Source organism: Danio rerio, chromosome 13 (genome assembly GCF_052040795.2).
Source record: "Danio rerio strain M-AB ecotype USA chromosome 13, GRCz13ab, whole genome shotgun sequence".
NCBI lineage: Eukaryota > Metazoa > Chordata > Actinopteri > Cypriniformes > Danionidae > Danio > Danio rerio.
In genome coordinates this window covers 12769877-12786955 of record NC_141033.1, presented here as the reverse complement: position 1 = coordinate 12786955, position 17079 = coordinate 12769877, and the positions used below count along the sequence as shown (strand labels likewise).

Here is a 17079-nt window from a genome sequence, read left to right as displayed (position 1 = left end):
ACATTTTATTCAAATTTGTAACATAGAGACACGTACAGAACAGTAAAACCTCATTGTTGAATTAAAAGCTTTCAAATCCATTTGTTTGGTCATAATTCTTATTTCATAATGTTACATCTCACCCTGGAGGAAATTATAACACACATATAAATGGTCACAATTTAAAATAAGGTTTCATTAGTTAACTTTAGTTATTATTTACTAACATGAACTAAGAATGAACAATACTTGCAGCATTTTATTCATAGTTCAACATCTTTTAATGTATTATTAAAATCCAAATATGTGCTTGTTAACATTAGCTAATGCACTGTAGGTTAACATGAACTAACAACAAATACATAGATTTTCCTTTAAGATTAATAAATACTATACATTGTTCATTGTCTGTCTGTTGATAAATACAAATACTTCCTTATAGTGTTACAATTTAACACTATAAGCCACTATGGTGGCTAAAATCTTGAAGTCTTAAACTACAAAAATATTTGTTAAATAATAAAACTTATTTTGTATCAAAGGTGTTTGACTTTTTCACTCACTCAATGGTACAAACTTGGACCATCTGACAGTTGGATACTTATTTGTACCATTTTTACCCTTAAATGGTACATATCCATACCCCAAGGTGCAGTTATGACCCATTGAGGGTACAATTTAACTGTTTGTAGCCTAAGGGTCCCCAACCGTACCCTTTTTTCTGACAGTGCACTTTGCAGGCTTTATTAGAGGTCGTCATAACAGAATAGACCGCCAATTACTCTGGCATTTTTATTTATTTTTTATTTTTTATTTTTTTGAGCAGCGGATGCCCTTTCAGACTACAAGAGGAATAAATTAGACAAAAATAATTTGAGCACAAAATTAAAGAGACTAAAACATTTGTTACTTGCCAATTTAAATAATGCCTGTTTATTATAAAGTAAAATAACATTAATGGAGACTGAAGCTATGCCTCTTTCCCTTTGTGCTTCACAAAATAAGGAAATTTACTTATAAAGGGAAAACTTGTAGTATTAATATGTAACCACTAAACAGAATAATCTTCCCAGTGATGAGTTACCCAGATTAATAAATGGACTAAGCCAAAAAGAAAATGAATGAATAAATGAACAGAATAATCTCACTGGGTTAAAATAATAAACAATCAAACAAATTCTTAGAAGGAAACATTGACTGTTTTAGAAGTTTTAGACCTGTCATTAAAAGTTTTTAGCCTCCAGTACCACCATTTTCCAGAACTTCAACTGATATACACAGAGTCTCCAAAATGACTTGTTTCTGTTTCTCAGAGACCTGGCTGCAGTGAAAAATACCCAAACATACTGTAGGAATCACAAGCTTGTTGTAAAATAGATTCTGTTTTTGAAGGCTTAGACCTACCAACACTCCAGTTTTTCACACTTTTTTCCTGCTACCCATTTTGTTATTTCTCCTGTTAAACTGAAAAAAAATGTCTCTATGACTTTAAATGAAGCTACAAGACCTGGTAATACTGTAAAAATGCTGGGTTCCACACAATCCCTTCACCTCATCTCAATGCAAATTGATTTAGTTAGCTTAATGATTTTTACTAATTTGATTTGATTGAATATAAAACAATAACATTGTCCTTAAAAAACTTAAGAACTTTGGTGTTCCAGCTCATTTTAGTTTGAACAAGCAACAAAAATATATACACTGTAAAAAAGCAGGGTTCCACACAATTCATTCACGTTGTCCCAACACAAATTGATTAAGTATATGAGGTGCCGTTTTATGTATGTGTTGATAAGCAAAGTTAAATTTAAACTCTACACGGCACCTCATATAAATAAACTTAACACTTTTAACAAATTTATATGGATTGAACATAAAAAAAATTGTTGTCCCAATGAAATCTCAAGAATTGTGTTGTTTCAGCTCATTTTAAAAAAGTAGTTTGAACGATCAAAATAAAATAAAAAAAATTTTAAAATACCTTTTTATTCTTTACAAAAACAATTTTCCCTGTTACAGGTGCAGTTGTTTTGCTCTAGTAATACCTTCAGAGAACACAGTAGCATCCATACAAGCAGAGATTGATGTGCTGTAGCAGAACTGGTAGATGTCTGTCCAGGCTGATACATGTTTAGGCCATTAATTGGTAGCTAAATTCTTGATGCCCTTTACTGGAGCTTCCAGAAAACCAGCAATAAAAAAATACTAGGGTAAAACCCATAACGCCTGTATCTGCTATTATACAAAGTTAATTTACTTTAAACTCAATGTCCCATATTGTCGCATTCAATAATTTTGACTGCTATGAATTTTCCTTTAACAGGGCATTTAGGAAGAAATGTAATGATCTTGTTATCATTTTATTCACCTTTGATTTTTGTAATATTAATAACAGATTAATGAAAGCACAGGTAACAGTGGCGCAGTAGGTAGTGCTGTTGCCTCACAGCAAGAAGGTCGCTGGTTTGATCCTCGGCTCAGTTGGTGTTTCTGTGTGGAGTTTGCATGTTCTCCCTACGTTCGCATGGGTTTCCTCAAGGTGCTCTAGTTTCCCCCACAGTTTAGTACAGGTGAATTGGGTAGGCTAAATTGTCCGTAGTGTATGAGTGTGTGTGTGAATGTGTGTGTGGATGTTTCCCAGGGATGGGTTGCGGCTGGAAGGGCATCCGCTGCGTAAAAACCAGCTGAATAAGTTGGCGGTTCATTCCGCTGTGGCGACCCTGGATTAATAAAGGAAGCCGACAAGAAAATGAATGAAAGCACAGCACACACATGATCAAACACTGGAAAACATGGTTTGTGAACACAGGCAATTTATCAATCAATAACATAATGAATAGAATTAAATATTAATTTGACGATTAAAATTGGTTTAAAGACTTTTTTGAGCGCGACAAACCAAAATGTGTTTCCAGATTTGACAAAAAAGGCAGCTGAATCTTTTAAATGGAAAAGTTCAAAAGAATCGACTCGCAGAAATACGCCCCCACGTGTTACTAAATTTTTAAAACACAGCCTTTGCACTTCTATAACTGTATATAGATCTACAGCCTATGTGTAAGTTAATAATTATATTAAACTATATTAAAAGAAGGAAATGTTTTTGTTCATGCTTATTCTAACACCCATCTATTCTTAATGCACGTGTTTTTGTTTTTCTCTAAATTTAAAGATTATTGTAACGTTCACATGACACGACATGCAATGACAACTTTCCCCCTTTATTATGTAAGTTGTACAAACTTACCGCAAACCACAAACTGTAAAATGTATTTACATCTAAAAAAATTTTTTTTTTTAAATGAGTGCAACTCAGTGTTGGGAAAAAAGTAATATATGGCAATCTGTAGTCATTTAAAAACGTAACTAAATGTGTTAGTTACTTTTTAAGGACGCAATGTGAATATATATGTACATATATATGTTATTTTATTGTAATTTGCATTTTTTAAAAACTTTTTTAAGGAGATAAGGTAGACGTAAAATTGTAATATATCACTTTTTACCCACTGAAACTGTATTAACAGTATACAATCAAAAGGCATAAACTTAGTTGCCAGGGGTTTAAAAAAACAGGTAAATAAAACACCACAACTCTTATTTTGACCGTGATTTGTGACGTCAGGCTGCGCCGTCTGTTGACAGCCAACACCGGAAGTATCTCCAACAAGCCATCTGTTTCCCAGCCCTTCGGCCCCGTCTCAGGTCAAAATTAATCATTCTGTTTTTAGCATTAATATGTCAAATACTAATCGTATCGTAAATGATGCGGAGACACGTCATCATCGAGACTTCTTAACCGGGACGCGAGAACGGAGCGGGTGTCGACACCAGCATGAGCGCGCTGTCAAACACACACACAGAGAACTGGTAAGACTCTTAACGTACATCTCGACCAACCTGACTTGTTTTTTTTAAATTATACTTGTATACTACGAGTTAAAAGTTTTAGAATAGTCTGTTGTTTTTTATCAGTAACTAAGAAACAGCCCTGCCTTCCCCTTGTGTATCAACAGCTCTATAAATAGCTGTTTTGCAATGTTGTCACATTCATTTGGTATAACATAAGGAGTTCTGTTAAGCCTCAACATAACGAAATGACGAAACCCAAGTATACCAACCTGTTTTTTTTTTTTTGCCTTGCTATATATAGCGACAGTACATATTACAAACATAAACACACTCCCACAGACACTCAAATGGTGTCAGTGTTTTACACCCTGTATAATTACTGTATAATTACTCTGTCATTGCGCTCAGAATGACCCCAGGGGAAGAGATAGACCACACAATGCTGAGCCATCGCAGGAACCAGCTGAACCGGAGGCCCCACAGGTGGATGACTGTGAGAAGATGGGCACTTTGTTCGGGGAGCTCAACAAGTGTTTGAGGGGTCTTGGATTCACCCAGCTCTACTTCGGAGAGAAGATTGTGGAGCCGGTGGTCGTGCTGGTGTTTTGGTTGCTTTTGTGGTTCCTTGGTATCCAAGCGCTTGGCCTCGTGGGAACTCTGTGCATCATTATCATTTACATCCAGAAATAGCAGACGAGAATATACAGATGAAGGACAGTTTTGCCACTTACAGCCAGTAGAGAGGAGATTGAGACTCCTTTCTGTAAACGACAAGCTCCACAACTCCGTTTACGCGGGTGTTGTTTGCTTTCTTGTAATGTGGGTATATATTCAAGAAGGTGAATTATTGAAGATAATCAGAGGATTTACTTTAATTGCTAGAATGATTCCACCAGTCTATGCGCTTTCATGCATAAGGCATTTGTGAAAAGCATGCTTCCCTTCACTCCTGATTGGTGCATAGAGATAGGATGACTGTCGTAACCTGTACAGGTTGAAGAGCTTTATTATAACTGGTTGTACATATCAGCTTGACAGTCATTTGAAATGAAAGTGGTATCCTTGTTGAATGTATTGCTGATGTGTTCCCAGGTTTCAGTCCTGTTTTCTCTACGCAATTGCACTAGAGGGCAACCTTCCTCATTCTTTATAAAAGAGATAGTTCATCCGAAACTGAAAATGATTTTGTCATTTACTCACTTAAACACTAAAGAAGATAAAAAAGACTGGAAACTGGTAACCATTGACTTCCAAAGTAGAAAAAATAAATACTATGGAAGTCAATGGTTACAGGTTTTCAGCTTTCTTTAAAATATCTTCTTTAGTGTTTGGTAGCACAAAGAAACTCACAAAGCTTTAAAATAACTTGAGGGTGATTAAATAGTGAGTCGATTTTCATTTTTGGGTGAACTATCCCTTTTAAGATGTGTTAGGAAATCTAACAGGGATGAATAATTATTCTGAGTTAAAACTTGAATGTGTTAATACTACTGCATGTGAATGTTCTGGGGCTGCTGGGGTATTTTTGGACTTCGTCTGACAGTTTGAATTAAATACAGTTCTCCAAGAGTCTGAGCAGAGGAGGAATCTGTATTAAAACCAAACCTATCATGAAAAAGATCTACGTTATGCACTGTATTTTTGGATTTGTTTATTAACTGATGTTTCTTAAAGGGACAGTTCACCCTAAATTAAAAATGGACTGAGCATTTACTGGTACCAAACCTTTTTTTTTCTGTTGTATACAAAAGATGATATTTTGAAGAATGTTTTGTTCCAGGGATGTCCAGACTCAGTCTTGGAGGGCCGGTGTCCTGCAGATTTTAGCTCCAATTTGCCTCAACACACCTGTACAGATGTTTCTGGAAAGCCTAGTAACAGCTTGATCATCTAGCCCAGGTGTGTCTGATTGAGGTTGGAACTAAACTCTGCAGGACACTGGCTTTCCAGGACTAAGTTCGGACACCCCTGTTTTAAACGGTTAGCAGTAGTAAAACAAAATCATTGCATATACTATTATCGTTATAATGATAATTTTCATATATTGTGCACACACTATGAATATCAATGCCTGCTGCTTTCCAACATCCATCAAAATTCTCTCTATCATCATAAAGAAACTAAGAATTGTAATTTTGGGGTGAACTATCTCTTTTCAATCTGCTTATGCTGTCTGTTAAAGAAATAATGCAATATGAATATTAATGAAATCAAATGATGATTTCATAAATACAACATATTTAGTAGAAATATCTTGAAACAGTTTGTTTTGTAGGATATTCAGAATCAGAAATATATAAAGGCTGTTTTAATAGCACTTAATGCTTTTTGAAATACTACATTTGATTATTATTAAATGATTTAACTTTTTAAGCACGGTTAATTACCTGCTGTTTATGTAACTGTGAATATTTTTGCAAGATGATGTCATACTCATGAAAATCATATTTGATTTTGATTATTTTTTGGTACAGATTTTGAGAAAAACTACTTTGTTTGTAATGTGACATAATTGCTGACATGATGCCAACTTTTGATTTGATGTGATTCTTTTCAGTGTTCATCTGCATCTCATGTGCTGTACTTTTCATTTTACCAACGTATTTGCCACAATTTTTTATTTGCTGGTGGTGGGTTTAATGAGGGATACTTGTATTGATTAAATTATTTTAATTGAGTTGTTTTTTTTATACATTATAAATCATTCTGCAATGTAATTCAACTAAAAACCTGGGTTATCATAATAAAAACAATCATGCTTTAAAATAATTGCAGTTGCCTTTTTCCTTGTAGAAATCCACTAATCATTCATTCATTCCATTTTCATTCGGCTTTGTTGCCACAGCGGAATGAACCGCCAACTTATCCTGCATATGTTTTACACAGCAGATGCCCTTCCAAGTGCCTGCATGTCTGTGTGGGAAACAGGAGCACCCGGAAGAAACCTAAAACCTACACGAACACAAGGAAAACAATCAAACTTCACACAGAAATGCCAACTGGCCCAGGGGCTCGAACAAGTGACCTTCTTACTGTGGGGCGACAGTGCTAACCACTGAGTCTCCATCCACAAATTAAATGAAAGTGTCTATGTCGATGTTTTCCATAACATTTGTGAATATAAAATGTCGAAATCTGCTGTCGTTTCACAACCTATTCTGACCTGGGCTTAGATTATACTTAATAATTTGTGATAATGGTAAATTTGAATAGATTTTATGTGATTTAAAGACTTAATATTGACAAATGTTTAAAGTGCTTTGTCACTTAAAGGCAAAATATAAATATATTATATATATAAATAAATATATGTAGATGTATATATATGTATATGTATATATGTATATGTTTATATATATATGTATATATATGTATGTATACACACACACACATACAGAAAACAATGTGTGCAGAGAGAATGAAAGAGCAAAAAAGGAGAACAAAAGTGAGCAGCTTTGTCCTTTTCTATTTTACGATGTAGTCATAATATTTATATCTATACATCTATTCACAATGCACACTTGATAACATTTTAGGCTTTCCAGTTGTTATTGGGTGCATTAATAGCACCAGCATTTAAAGCGCCTTCATTCAAAAAATGAGACTAATTGGAAATCTGCCCATAGTATACATGTGCTGGTAACAACTCAATTTTCAGTCCTTAATCTTTTGGTGTTACAACTATTACATTCATTACTGCTTCCACTAAATAGCTAATATGACATACATATGACATTATTAACATTAAGGGTCAGTACATGATGGCAGAATTTTTAGGCATTATTTTGCTACACATTTCAACAGAATCCATTTTACTTTACACAAAGTGTTTTTATTTGTTTTACTATATTTGTATTATACACTTCAATCATTACTGGACATCACATTGGTTACTGGCTGGGGGCCAGAGGGGTACAAATACCCTTATCCGCCCTTTATGATGACACCTTGAACCTACAGATACGATTCAGACTGGGGAAACTAAAGCAGACCAAATAGATGGAAGAGTGCTAGAAGACATCATTTCTCAAAAATATGTTTAAATAAATAGTTTGCACCGAAGCACTGTTCATTTCCTTATTTCCTGAAATAAAATTGTCTTTTTTTTTACATTGCTTTATATACACTCACACACCTTTGTACAACATGAAACATATTATCTTCCCTAAGGTAATGGTCCACTATTTCAGGTTTTGCTTTTGCCTTTTTTTTTAAAGGCCTAAATTTTAAGCAGTATGAAGTTCATCTCCATGTGACTTTGAATATGGACCTCATACAGCTCAATCTTTAAAATTCTGCAACTAGAACGCCATAATTAAAATAAATAAATAAAGATTGTGGGCGACACGTTGGCTCAGTGGTTAACACTGTTGCCTCACAGCAAGATGGTCGCTTGTTTGAGTCCCGGCTGGGCCAGATGGCATTTCTGTGTGAAGTTTGCATGTTCTCTCCATGTTGGTTTGGGTTTCCTCCGGGTGCTCTGGTTCCCCCAAACAGTTTAAAGACATTGTTGAATTGAATAAATTAAATTGGTCCTAGTGTATGAGTGTGAATGTGAGAGTGTATGAGTGTTTCCCAGTATTGGGTTGCGGCTGGAAGGGGTAGAAGGACCATCACCTGCATGCAAAACAAAAAACATAAAAAGCAACTAAAGGTACCAGACAACAATCACTTACAACTGTTGAAGATGGTGTGGTTTCTGGAAGGTCCAATAATTCAACCTCTGGTCAGTGGTCACCATTTATTGAGGGACCTAACAGCTCCTCAGATTGGGTAAGCAAAGGTATTTGGTGGCTCACACCAGTCAGGCAGACCATAGTCCTCTTATGAGCTATGAAGAAAAAATATTACAAAGTGTTTAATACATAGCTTCAGTATTTAAATATTACATTCCATGAGAAGCATTGGTTTATTAAACCATAGTCTAATCATACATTATTTTTGTAACTTTAAGAAATGATGGCAGGAAAAGTAAATGCTTGAATCGTTTTTCTTATCTATTTCTTATCTTACCCACAAAACAAAGTATCTCTGGCCCACACAATCAGCTTTTGCTTGGCTTGGCCCACATGACGCAGTGAATTACTGTACATGACTGGACCAAGTCTGGCTTCCAGACAAGAGCCAAACATTGACCATATTTAGGCCAAGTCTCGGCCAAGTTAATAACCCTTAACTGGGTCTGACTTGGGCCAGATATGTTGGTGTGTCACGACCTCAATGAAATTGATAAACCCAATAATCATTGCACTTTAGGTGTGCTATGGGCGTGCTTTTTCTCGAAGCGAGCTGATTGGTAGATTTTTTCTCCTTTATTTAAAAATAATAAAAATGTGGGTCAAGACATTTGACCTTACATAGCCCATATTCATTTTCTTTTTGGCTTAGTCCCTTTATTAATCTGGAATCACCAAAGCGGAATTAACTTCCAACTTATCCAGCATATGTTTTACGCAGCGGATGCCCTTCCAGCCGCAACCTATCTCTGGGCAACATAGCCTATATATCAATTATTAACATCTGGGCCAAATACTACATTTTACAACTGGCCCAAGTATTGTGTGCCGCCTTAAAGATGGTGGCACTTCTGCCAAACCAAGGTCTTGTTTGGCCCACATGTTGCCGAATGAATGCCTGCTGTGCCAGATTTATGCCAAATCTGGGCCAGAATTCTTGCTACCTGGTTATATTTCTATCCTTCACTAAAGCAGCTCTTTGTTTTCTTAGTATCAGCTTTAATTGCTTGTATCCGGCAGCATTAAAACCTCCAACTCCACCTCTGTAAAACGTTCCTCCCTATTGTTCTCATCAGCGATCTGTTAAAAATGTAACTCTCTAAAGTTACCTCTTAACTCTTCTCATCTGTTTTGGAACCGTTCAAAATAAGCAGGTTTTAATCAACCGAGATTTTGTGGTTTAGCAGATGGTAAGTGAACCTAGCCTGTATATATATATATATATATATAGTGTGTGTGTGTGTGTGTGTGTGTGTGTGTGTGTGCGTGCGTGCGTGCCTGTGTATGTTCTTACAGCAAGAAGGTCGCTGGGTCGCTGGTTCGAACCTCCGCTCAGTTGGCGTTTCTCTGTGGAGTTTGCATGTTCTCCCTGCCTTCGCGTGGGTTTCCTCCGGGTGCTCCGGTTTCCCCCACAGTCCAAAGACATGTGGTACAGGTGAATTGGGTAAGCTAAATTGTCAGTAGTGTATGAGTGTGTGTGTGGATGTTTCCCAGAGAGGGTTGTGGCTGGAAGGGCATCCGCTGCGTAAAAACTTGCTGGATAAGTTGGCGGTTCATTCCGCTGTGGCGACCCCGGATTAATAAAGGGACTAAGCCGACAAGAAAATGAATGAATACATATATACATACCATTCATACCGTGAACCATTAGCACATTAGAAATTAAATTATGTTCATGTGTATTCGATATGCTCAGGAAAAATGACCTTCAACTTATTGTGTAAATCTTATTGGTCACTGTGTAAGTTAATTGCAAGCAACAAAAACCATTATTCTATATCTATTCTTCATGTAGACCTATATTAATAAGTTACAGTTCAATAAAAGAAAGAGAAAAGGGGTGAGAGAGAGGGAGGGGAGAGAGAGATAGAGAGAAATTGCGTCATCCTTATAAAACTAGAGTATAAAAACAATCACCAGAGAATCTCTTTCTCTCTTTTCATTCATCACAGCAATACGACTACACTGGGAAATGGCCACTGCAGGGAAGGTTTGTGCACCTGTCTTTTGGTCTCTTTTCATTTGTGCTGCAGAGAAGTTAATGCATTTTTAATAAGACTTCAGTCCCTTTATACACAGAAGCTCATTTTCAATGATTTATTGACAAGGATCAAATACAGCTAATCTATAGTCTATCTAAATGTAATGCTCAAGATTTTATAATTCTGTCTCTGTTGGGGATGCCTTAAGCCATCCAATAAATTTACTGTTAGCTATTCTTTTAAATGCAAATGAAAAATCTAAGATCTACGCATAGTGCTTTATGCATATTAATGTATTGGACTGCCTTTCTGCACTGCTGATTACAATGCTGTGTGTGTTTGTGTGTGTGTACACCTAAAAATGTACAATTGTTTGAACTTATATGGATAAAATATGTACAATCCAAACCTTTGACCCTGCAGTTTGTGCATATTTTACACAAAAATAGACTGGAACAACCCAGCATTTTTAACAAACACACACACACACACAATTACTGTGCAAATATATGATATATGCAATATATCAATATCAAATAATTCTACTGTGCAGATTTATTTTATTTCATTATTATTATTTTTTATGTATTTAGGCCATTCCAAAGTATTTTTTTTGTATTCTAGCATTCAAGTTTTCTTTCACAGGTAATTTGATCGGGTTAATATTTATCTGAGATTGTGAAATGTGTAGCTAAAAACAGATGTTTCATATTTCCACTTGATGCTTCCAAACCAAACAGCTGGACAAGCTCCAACTACAGTTGGAGAGCAGATCAGGCAACGCTTAAGCACAGCAGCGGTTATATAAACATCTGTAGTCAATCATTAAATATATAAAACAAGCTGAGCCAATTTCTTCTGTATGCCGAAGGTGATCAAATGTCGGGCCGCTGTTGCCTGGGAGCCCAAGGCTCCTCTGATGATGGAGGAAATAGAAGTTGCCCCACCACAGGAAGGAGAAATACGAATTAAGGTGGGAAATGTTCCATGAAAGATATAAAATCGTTAAACAGAGTAATACTGTTAACCTGTATTGGTTGTTCTAAAGGTTATAGCTACAGGACTTTGTCACACCGACCTTTACCATCTGGTTGATGGGGACAAGCGAGGTTTTCCTGTCGTACTGGGACACGAGAGCGCTGGTGTAGTGGAGAGTGTTGGGCCTGGAGTCACTGATTACAAACCAGGTCACAAATTTAAACTCATTTCTATATTGATTTATCTATTTATTTGGGATAACAATTTTTAAAAATGAACTCACCTTCAGGCCACTTGAGATGAAGCTACAAGAACTGTTGACTCAACACAAATTTGGGTCAAATATAAGCTTGTAAGTTTGAAATAATGATAAAATAACCACATTTTTTGAACCAAACTTGGGTTGAAACTCCCTCAATAAAACATTAAATAAATATCTGTAGCTTAATTCATGGTTTTTGATGATTTATAAAACACAAATCAATGGCTATCTTAATTATTTACTAATTAATCAATCTGCTTCACAAGTCCTCATAATATTGCCTAGGAGGCACAGGTATAGGTATATCTCATCTTATCTATCTATCTATCTATCTATCTATCTATCTATCTATCTATCTATCTATCTATCTATCTATCTATCTATCTATCTATCTATCTATCTATCTATCTATCTATCTATCTATCTATCTATCTATCTATCTATCTATCTATCTATCTATCTATCTATCTATCTATCTATCTATCTATCTATCTATCTATCTATCCATCCATCCATCCATCCATCCATCCATCCATCCATCCATCCATCCATCCATCCATCCATCCATCCATCCATCCATCCATCCATCCATCCATCCATCCATCCATCCATCCATCCATCCATCCACCTACCTGCCTACCTACATACCTAGGTACCTACCTAGTTTTTTTTACTCTCAATGTACTCATTCAATGTACATTTTATGAATCATCAAAGAGCCCATTTACAGCCAAAAATATATTGCAAAAAAAAAATCTTTAATGGCCTGAAGGTGAGTAAACAAAGTGTTAGTTTTTGGGTGAAGTATGCTTTAAAATAAACAATCATTGTTTACTCCCCCTCATGTTGTCTGAATAAATACATTCAGAGAATCTTATTCAGTTAATCTTTCTGCGTGCTTTGGTGAACAGGTGATAAGGTCATCCCCCTCTTCCTCTCTCAGTGTGGAAAATGCAAGTTCTGCAAGTGTCCAAAAACAAACCTGTGTGAAAGCAGCTGGTGAGAAACGAGCAGAAAGCATTACAGCTGACCTCTTATTTTTCATTTGGCAAACCATCAATGTTTTATCCCTCTTGCAGGGCAACTAAATATCATGACATTATGGCTGAACCTACAAGCCGCTTCACTTGCCGTGGCCAGACCATCTTGCAGTTCATGGGAACCAGCACCTTCTCCGAGTACACCGTCATCAACCAAAATGCTGTGGCAAAGATTGACGAAAATGCTCCTCTCGACCGCGTGTTTTTGCTCGGCTGCGGCATCACTACTGGTTATGGAGCTGCAGTCAACACAGCTGGGGTGTGTATAGATGTTGTTACAACTGAAAATGCACTTGAATTAATGTCTTGGCTTTTTATAACTAAATATTTGCTTTATATAAACAGAACATTTCAAGAGAGGGCAGGAACACTTTAGGAAAAGCAAGCATTAGAAATTCATCACAGCTGTGTGGATGTACACTACCTGACAAAAGTCTTGTCGCCCATTCAAGTTTTAGGAACAACAAATGACTTGACTTCTAGTTAATCATTTGGTAACAGAAGTGGCTTATTTGAAAGACAAAAGCCTCTAGATTATGTTGATTTTACCAAAATAAAATATGACCATGCCTTGATTTTTAATTATTTAATAAAAGTCTTGTCACTTAACAGAAATAATGTACAGTATAGAATATAAAGTCATGCTGCAGTGGAAAAAGAATTAATATTGTGTATGACTCCCATGAGCTTGGATGACTGCAAGCATACATCTCTACAATAGCCCAAATATCATATTAATTACTATACTATACTGATACTGTTGAAGAATTTGACCTCTCCTGTGGTTTGTAATGAAATGGGCAGCATAAATATCTTGATACCTCAGGGTATTGATGTTGCCATTCATTCTGCAGATCTCTCGAACGCCACCATACTGAATGTAACCCCAAACCATGATTTTTCTTTTACCAGACTTGACTGATTTCTGTGAGAATCTTGGGTCCATGCAGGTTCAATAGGTCTTCTGTAGTTATTGTGATGATTGGGATGCAGTTCAACAGATGATTCATCAAAAAAAAAATCAACCTTTTGCCACTTTTCTAAATGATCTACTAGACTTTTGTCAGGGAGTGTATTATTGGTTTTAAATTGGTAGTAAACAAATAAAAAGCCTTTATTGATTAACTGAAATCTTATTTACAAGATTAAAATATTTACTTTAGATTTTAAAGGGGTAATTTTATTTGTACTGTTCTATTTAAAATAGTAATAGGCTATTTTCTCTCCTGTTTTAATCCCTACGACCCATGTGAACATACCATTTGAATATGGTAAATTGTAGATTAGGAAATAAATGCCCACTGCTCCTATTTTTGTCAATATTTATCATAAACAATTTCGAAAGGACAGCTGTGAGGGCACCAATATAAATTTAGCATTTCTGCAATGATTAAAATTAGAAGGAATGCAATGACTTTTTTCCACTATTTAGCACTGCACAGTGTTTTCTTAAGCGGAAATCGTAATTAATGGTTGTTGTATTTTTGTGCGTGATTTGTCTCATTTTTCTTGGGTGGAGCTAAACAGACATTGATGTAGAAGTAGACGTGGATCTTCTCTATTAAAAGACGTTTCACAACTTTCACAGTTTTACAACCTGTCATTTTGGCAGATTGGCTTCAATATAAGCTGTTTTTGGAGTTCTAAATCCACACAGAATGTTTTTATAATACCACAACCAAAAGATCAAAGGGATTTTGATTTCTCAGTTTCCCATTAAACTGGAAGTGAAGCAGTCAGTCAAGATATTATTCATTATTTTGTAAATTGATTTCCACTTTGGTGAAAATATATATTGCAAACTCGATTATTGCAACCATTTTGCAGAAAACAGCATGTTTTACTATAGTTTTTAGGAAACAGAACCAACCCCGTGACATCAGACAAAGCGATATTCCAAGATGGCAGCGCCCTTGCACTAAAAGTCATAGTAAAACATGCCCTTTTCTTAAAAATGGTTACATTAATCGAGTGTTTAATATGTTTTCATTAAAGTGAAAAGCAATTTACAAAATAATGTAAACTTGACTGACTGCTATACTTCCACTTTAAGTTAATGTTTTTATACCACTTGAATATTCATGCGTTTCAGATGTTTACTGAATGGGTAGTTTTCCTAAAATAAAAAAAATACTCTTAATTTACTGTTCCTGTTTTAAATAATCAATCTATATATCAGCAGAAACAGCAGTAGTTTTTATTATCTCCCTGAGCCTAAAACTGAAGACGTGAATTTTAAGGGACTGTTTGATATGGACTAATTAATCATTATACTGTTCAATGAATGCAAACTGTCGTAGATTATTAAAGACTCCAACCCCTCACTGAAAGACAGTTGCACCTTTAGCAAACTTCCTAATTCCTGCATCACAAGGACTTTATGATTGTTTATGTGCATCAAAAGTGGCTGATCTGTTCGGCAAAATATTTGACTCCGTGTCACCGCATCCCAAATGACAAACAATATAACTGAAGAAATCTCCACTGTGCTGAGCGAAAGCGCTTCTTCTGAACAGCGCATCATCGATGACGTAAGCGTGCCCAGGCCCAAATGTAATGTGAGTGCGGGCCGTGGGGGGGGGGGCCAAGTGTGCTTTAGCCCGGTTCAAGGCAACTGTACATAGTGTAAGTACGCCTTAAGCCTCAAACTGGATTCCTTGCTGCAACCCTAATCAAACACAGCTGATCCAACTAATCAAGGTGTTCAAGACTACTAGAGACTATTAAGCAGGTGTGGGTTGGAGCTAAACTATGCAGAGCAGTCGCCCTCTAGGAATTGAGTTTGAGACCACTGCCTTACAGTGACGTCACTCGCTCCATTGAGTGTATTGTGTCTGACTGAGATATGCAGTCTCAGCTTGCAAATCCAAGTTTGCATACTATTGGGAATGTTACATTGCAACGAATGAGCATTACAATAGTAGTTTGTGTTTAGGTTACTCCAGGCTCTGTGTGTGCTGTATTCGGACTCGGTGCTGTCGGTCTGGCTGCAGTCATGGGCTGTAAAAACGCCGGAGCATCTCGCATCTTTGCTGTGGATATCAATGAAAAGAAGTTTGAGAAGGCCAAGGTGTTTGGAGCCACAGATTTCCTGAATCCGAAAGCATACAATAAACCCATCTCTGAAGTGCTGATAGAAATGACCAATGGAGGAGGAGTGGACTTCTCAATCGAGTGCACGGGGAACACTGAAGTAATGGTAAGACCTGACTTGTAAAAAGGTGAATTAGTTATTCGCTTAAAAGCTTTTCAGTACTCGCAGTCTTTCTTTGTGCGAATATAAACAACATCTTTGACCTCAGAGAAGTGCGCTGGAGTCGTGTGCTAAAGGTTGGGGTGTGAGCGTTGTGGTTGGATGGACTAATGTGCAAGACTTTTCTGCAAAGCCAATTCAGCTCATATATGGGAAAACCTGGAAAGGATCTCTGTTTGGAGGTATGTAAACTACCCACCAGTGCTTTCTAAAGCTTTCAGAGTAAAATGTCTGTAAGTATATCTGTTTTTGTAAAGGTTTTAAGTGCAAGGATTCAGTTCCGAAACTGGTTCGTGACTACATGTCTGGCAAAATAATGCTTGATGAGTTTATAACCCACAAAATGAATCTGGAGCAGGTCAACGATGCCATCAACCTCATGAAAACTGGACAAGGGTAACATTCGTCTTTTTTTGTGTGTGTGTGAGGTTAATATGGTTAAAAACAAAAATACTAACCTTTTGATTTCTATCTCACAGCATTCGAACCATCATGACTGTATCCAAATGAGAAGCAAACTGTCGTCACAGGACCAGTTTCTACACTACAGTTATTGTGATTAGCTTTCTCTGCAGCTGTTTGCATTCCATGATCCTCTTTAATGGCATATTGCATCTGCTTTATGAAGTGATTCATAAGTGCATGTAAACATTTAACACTAAACACTGTTCTATTCATCTGCAAGGCAAAACGCTTCTGAAATATTTTGCAAGAAAAAGTAATCCTTGGCAAATAAAAAAGAGACAAGCATATATAAATCATTCAAGAGGTTTTGTGTAACCAATTTATGATGCCGTCAAAATAGTTTATTTCTCTTCTCCGAGCCAGATTTCAACATTGGAAAGTTAAGAAGCTCCAGAAAAATGCAGCTGTAGACTATTCTGAAGAAACATTTAAGACAGACGGATTGCTTGGACTAAATGCAGCCAGTTTAACACACACTGAAATGATTTCTGAAAGGTCTGGATCAAAATAACGGTTTAGAATTTGGTACTCT

The 17079-nt window shown here is 36.3% G+C and overlaps 2 protein-coding genes across 2 annotated transcripts; both read left to right on the top strand.

Moving 5' to 3' along the window:
* Positions 1–3607: 3607 nt before the first annotated feature.
* Positions 3608–5943, top strand: fam241a (family with sequence similarity 241 member A). The gene is given in 2 exon segments (NM_001020775.1): positions 3608–3849; positions 4240–5943. Coding segments are annotated over 2 exon segments (414 nt in total). The 5' UTR covers positions 3608–3717; the 3' UTR covers positions 4522–5943.
* A 4501-nt stretch (positions 5944–10444) lies between these two features.
* Positions 10445–16843, top strand: adh8a (alcohol dehydrogenase 8a). Its single transcript, NM_001001946.4, has 9 exons — positions 10445–10557; positions 11421–11522; positions 11598–11736; positions 12701–12788; positions 12869–13088; positions 15765–16028; positions 16132–16264; positions 16340–16478; positions 16562–16843. The coding sequence occupies exons 1-9, from the start codon at positions 10540–10542 to the stop codon at positions 16590–16592; spliced, it is 1134 nt and encodes a 377-aa protein (NP_001001946.3). The 5' UTR covers positions 10445–10539; the 3' UTR covers positions 16593–16843.
* The last annotated feature ends 236 nt before the right edge of the window (positions 16844–17079 follow it).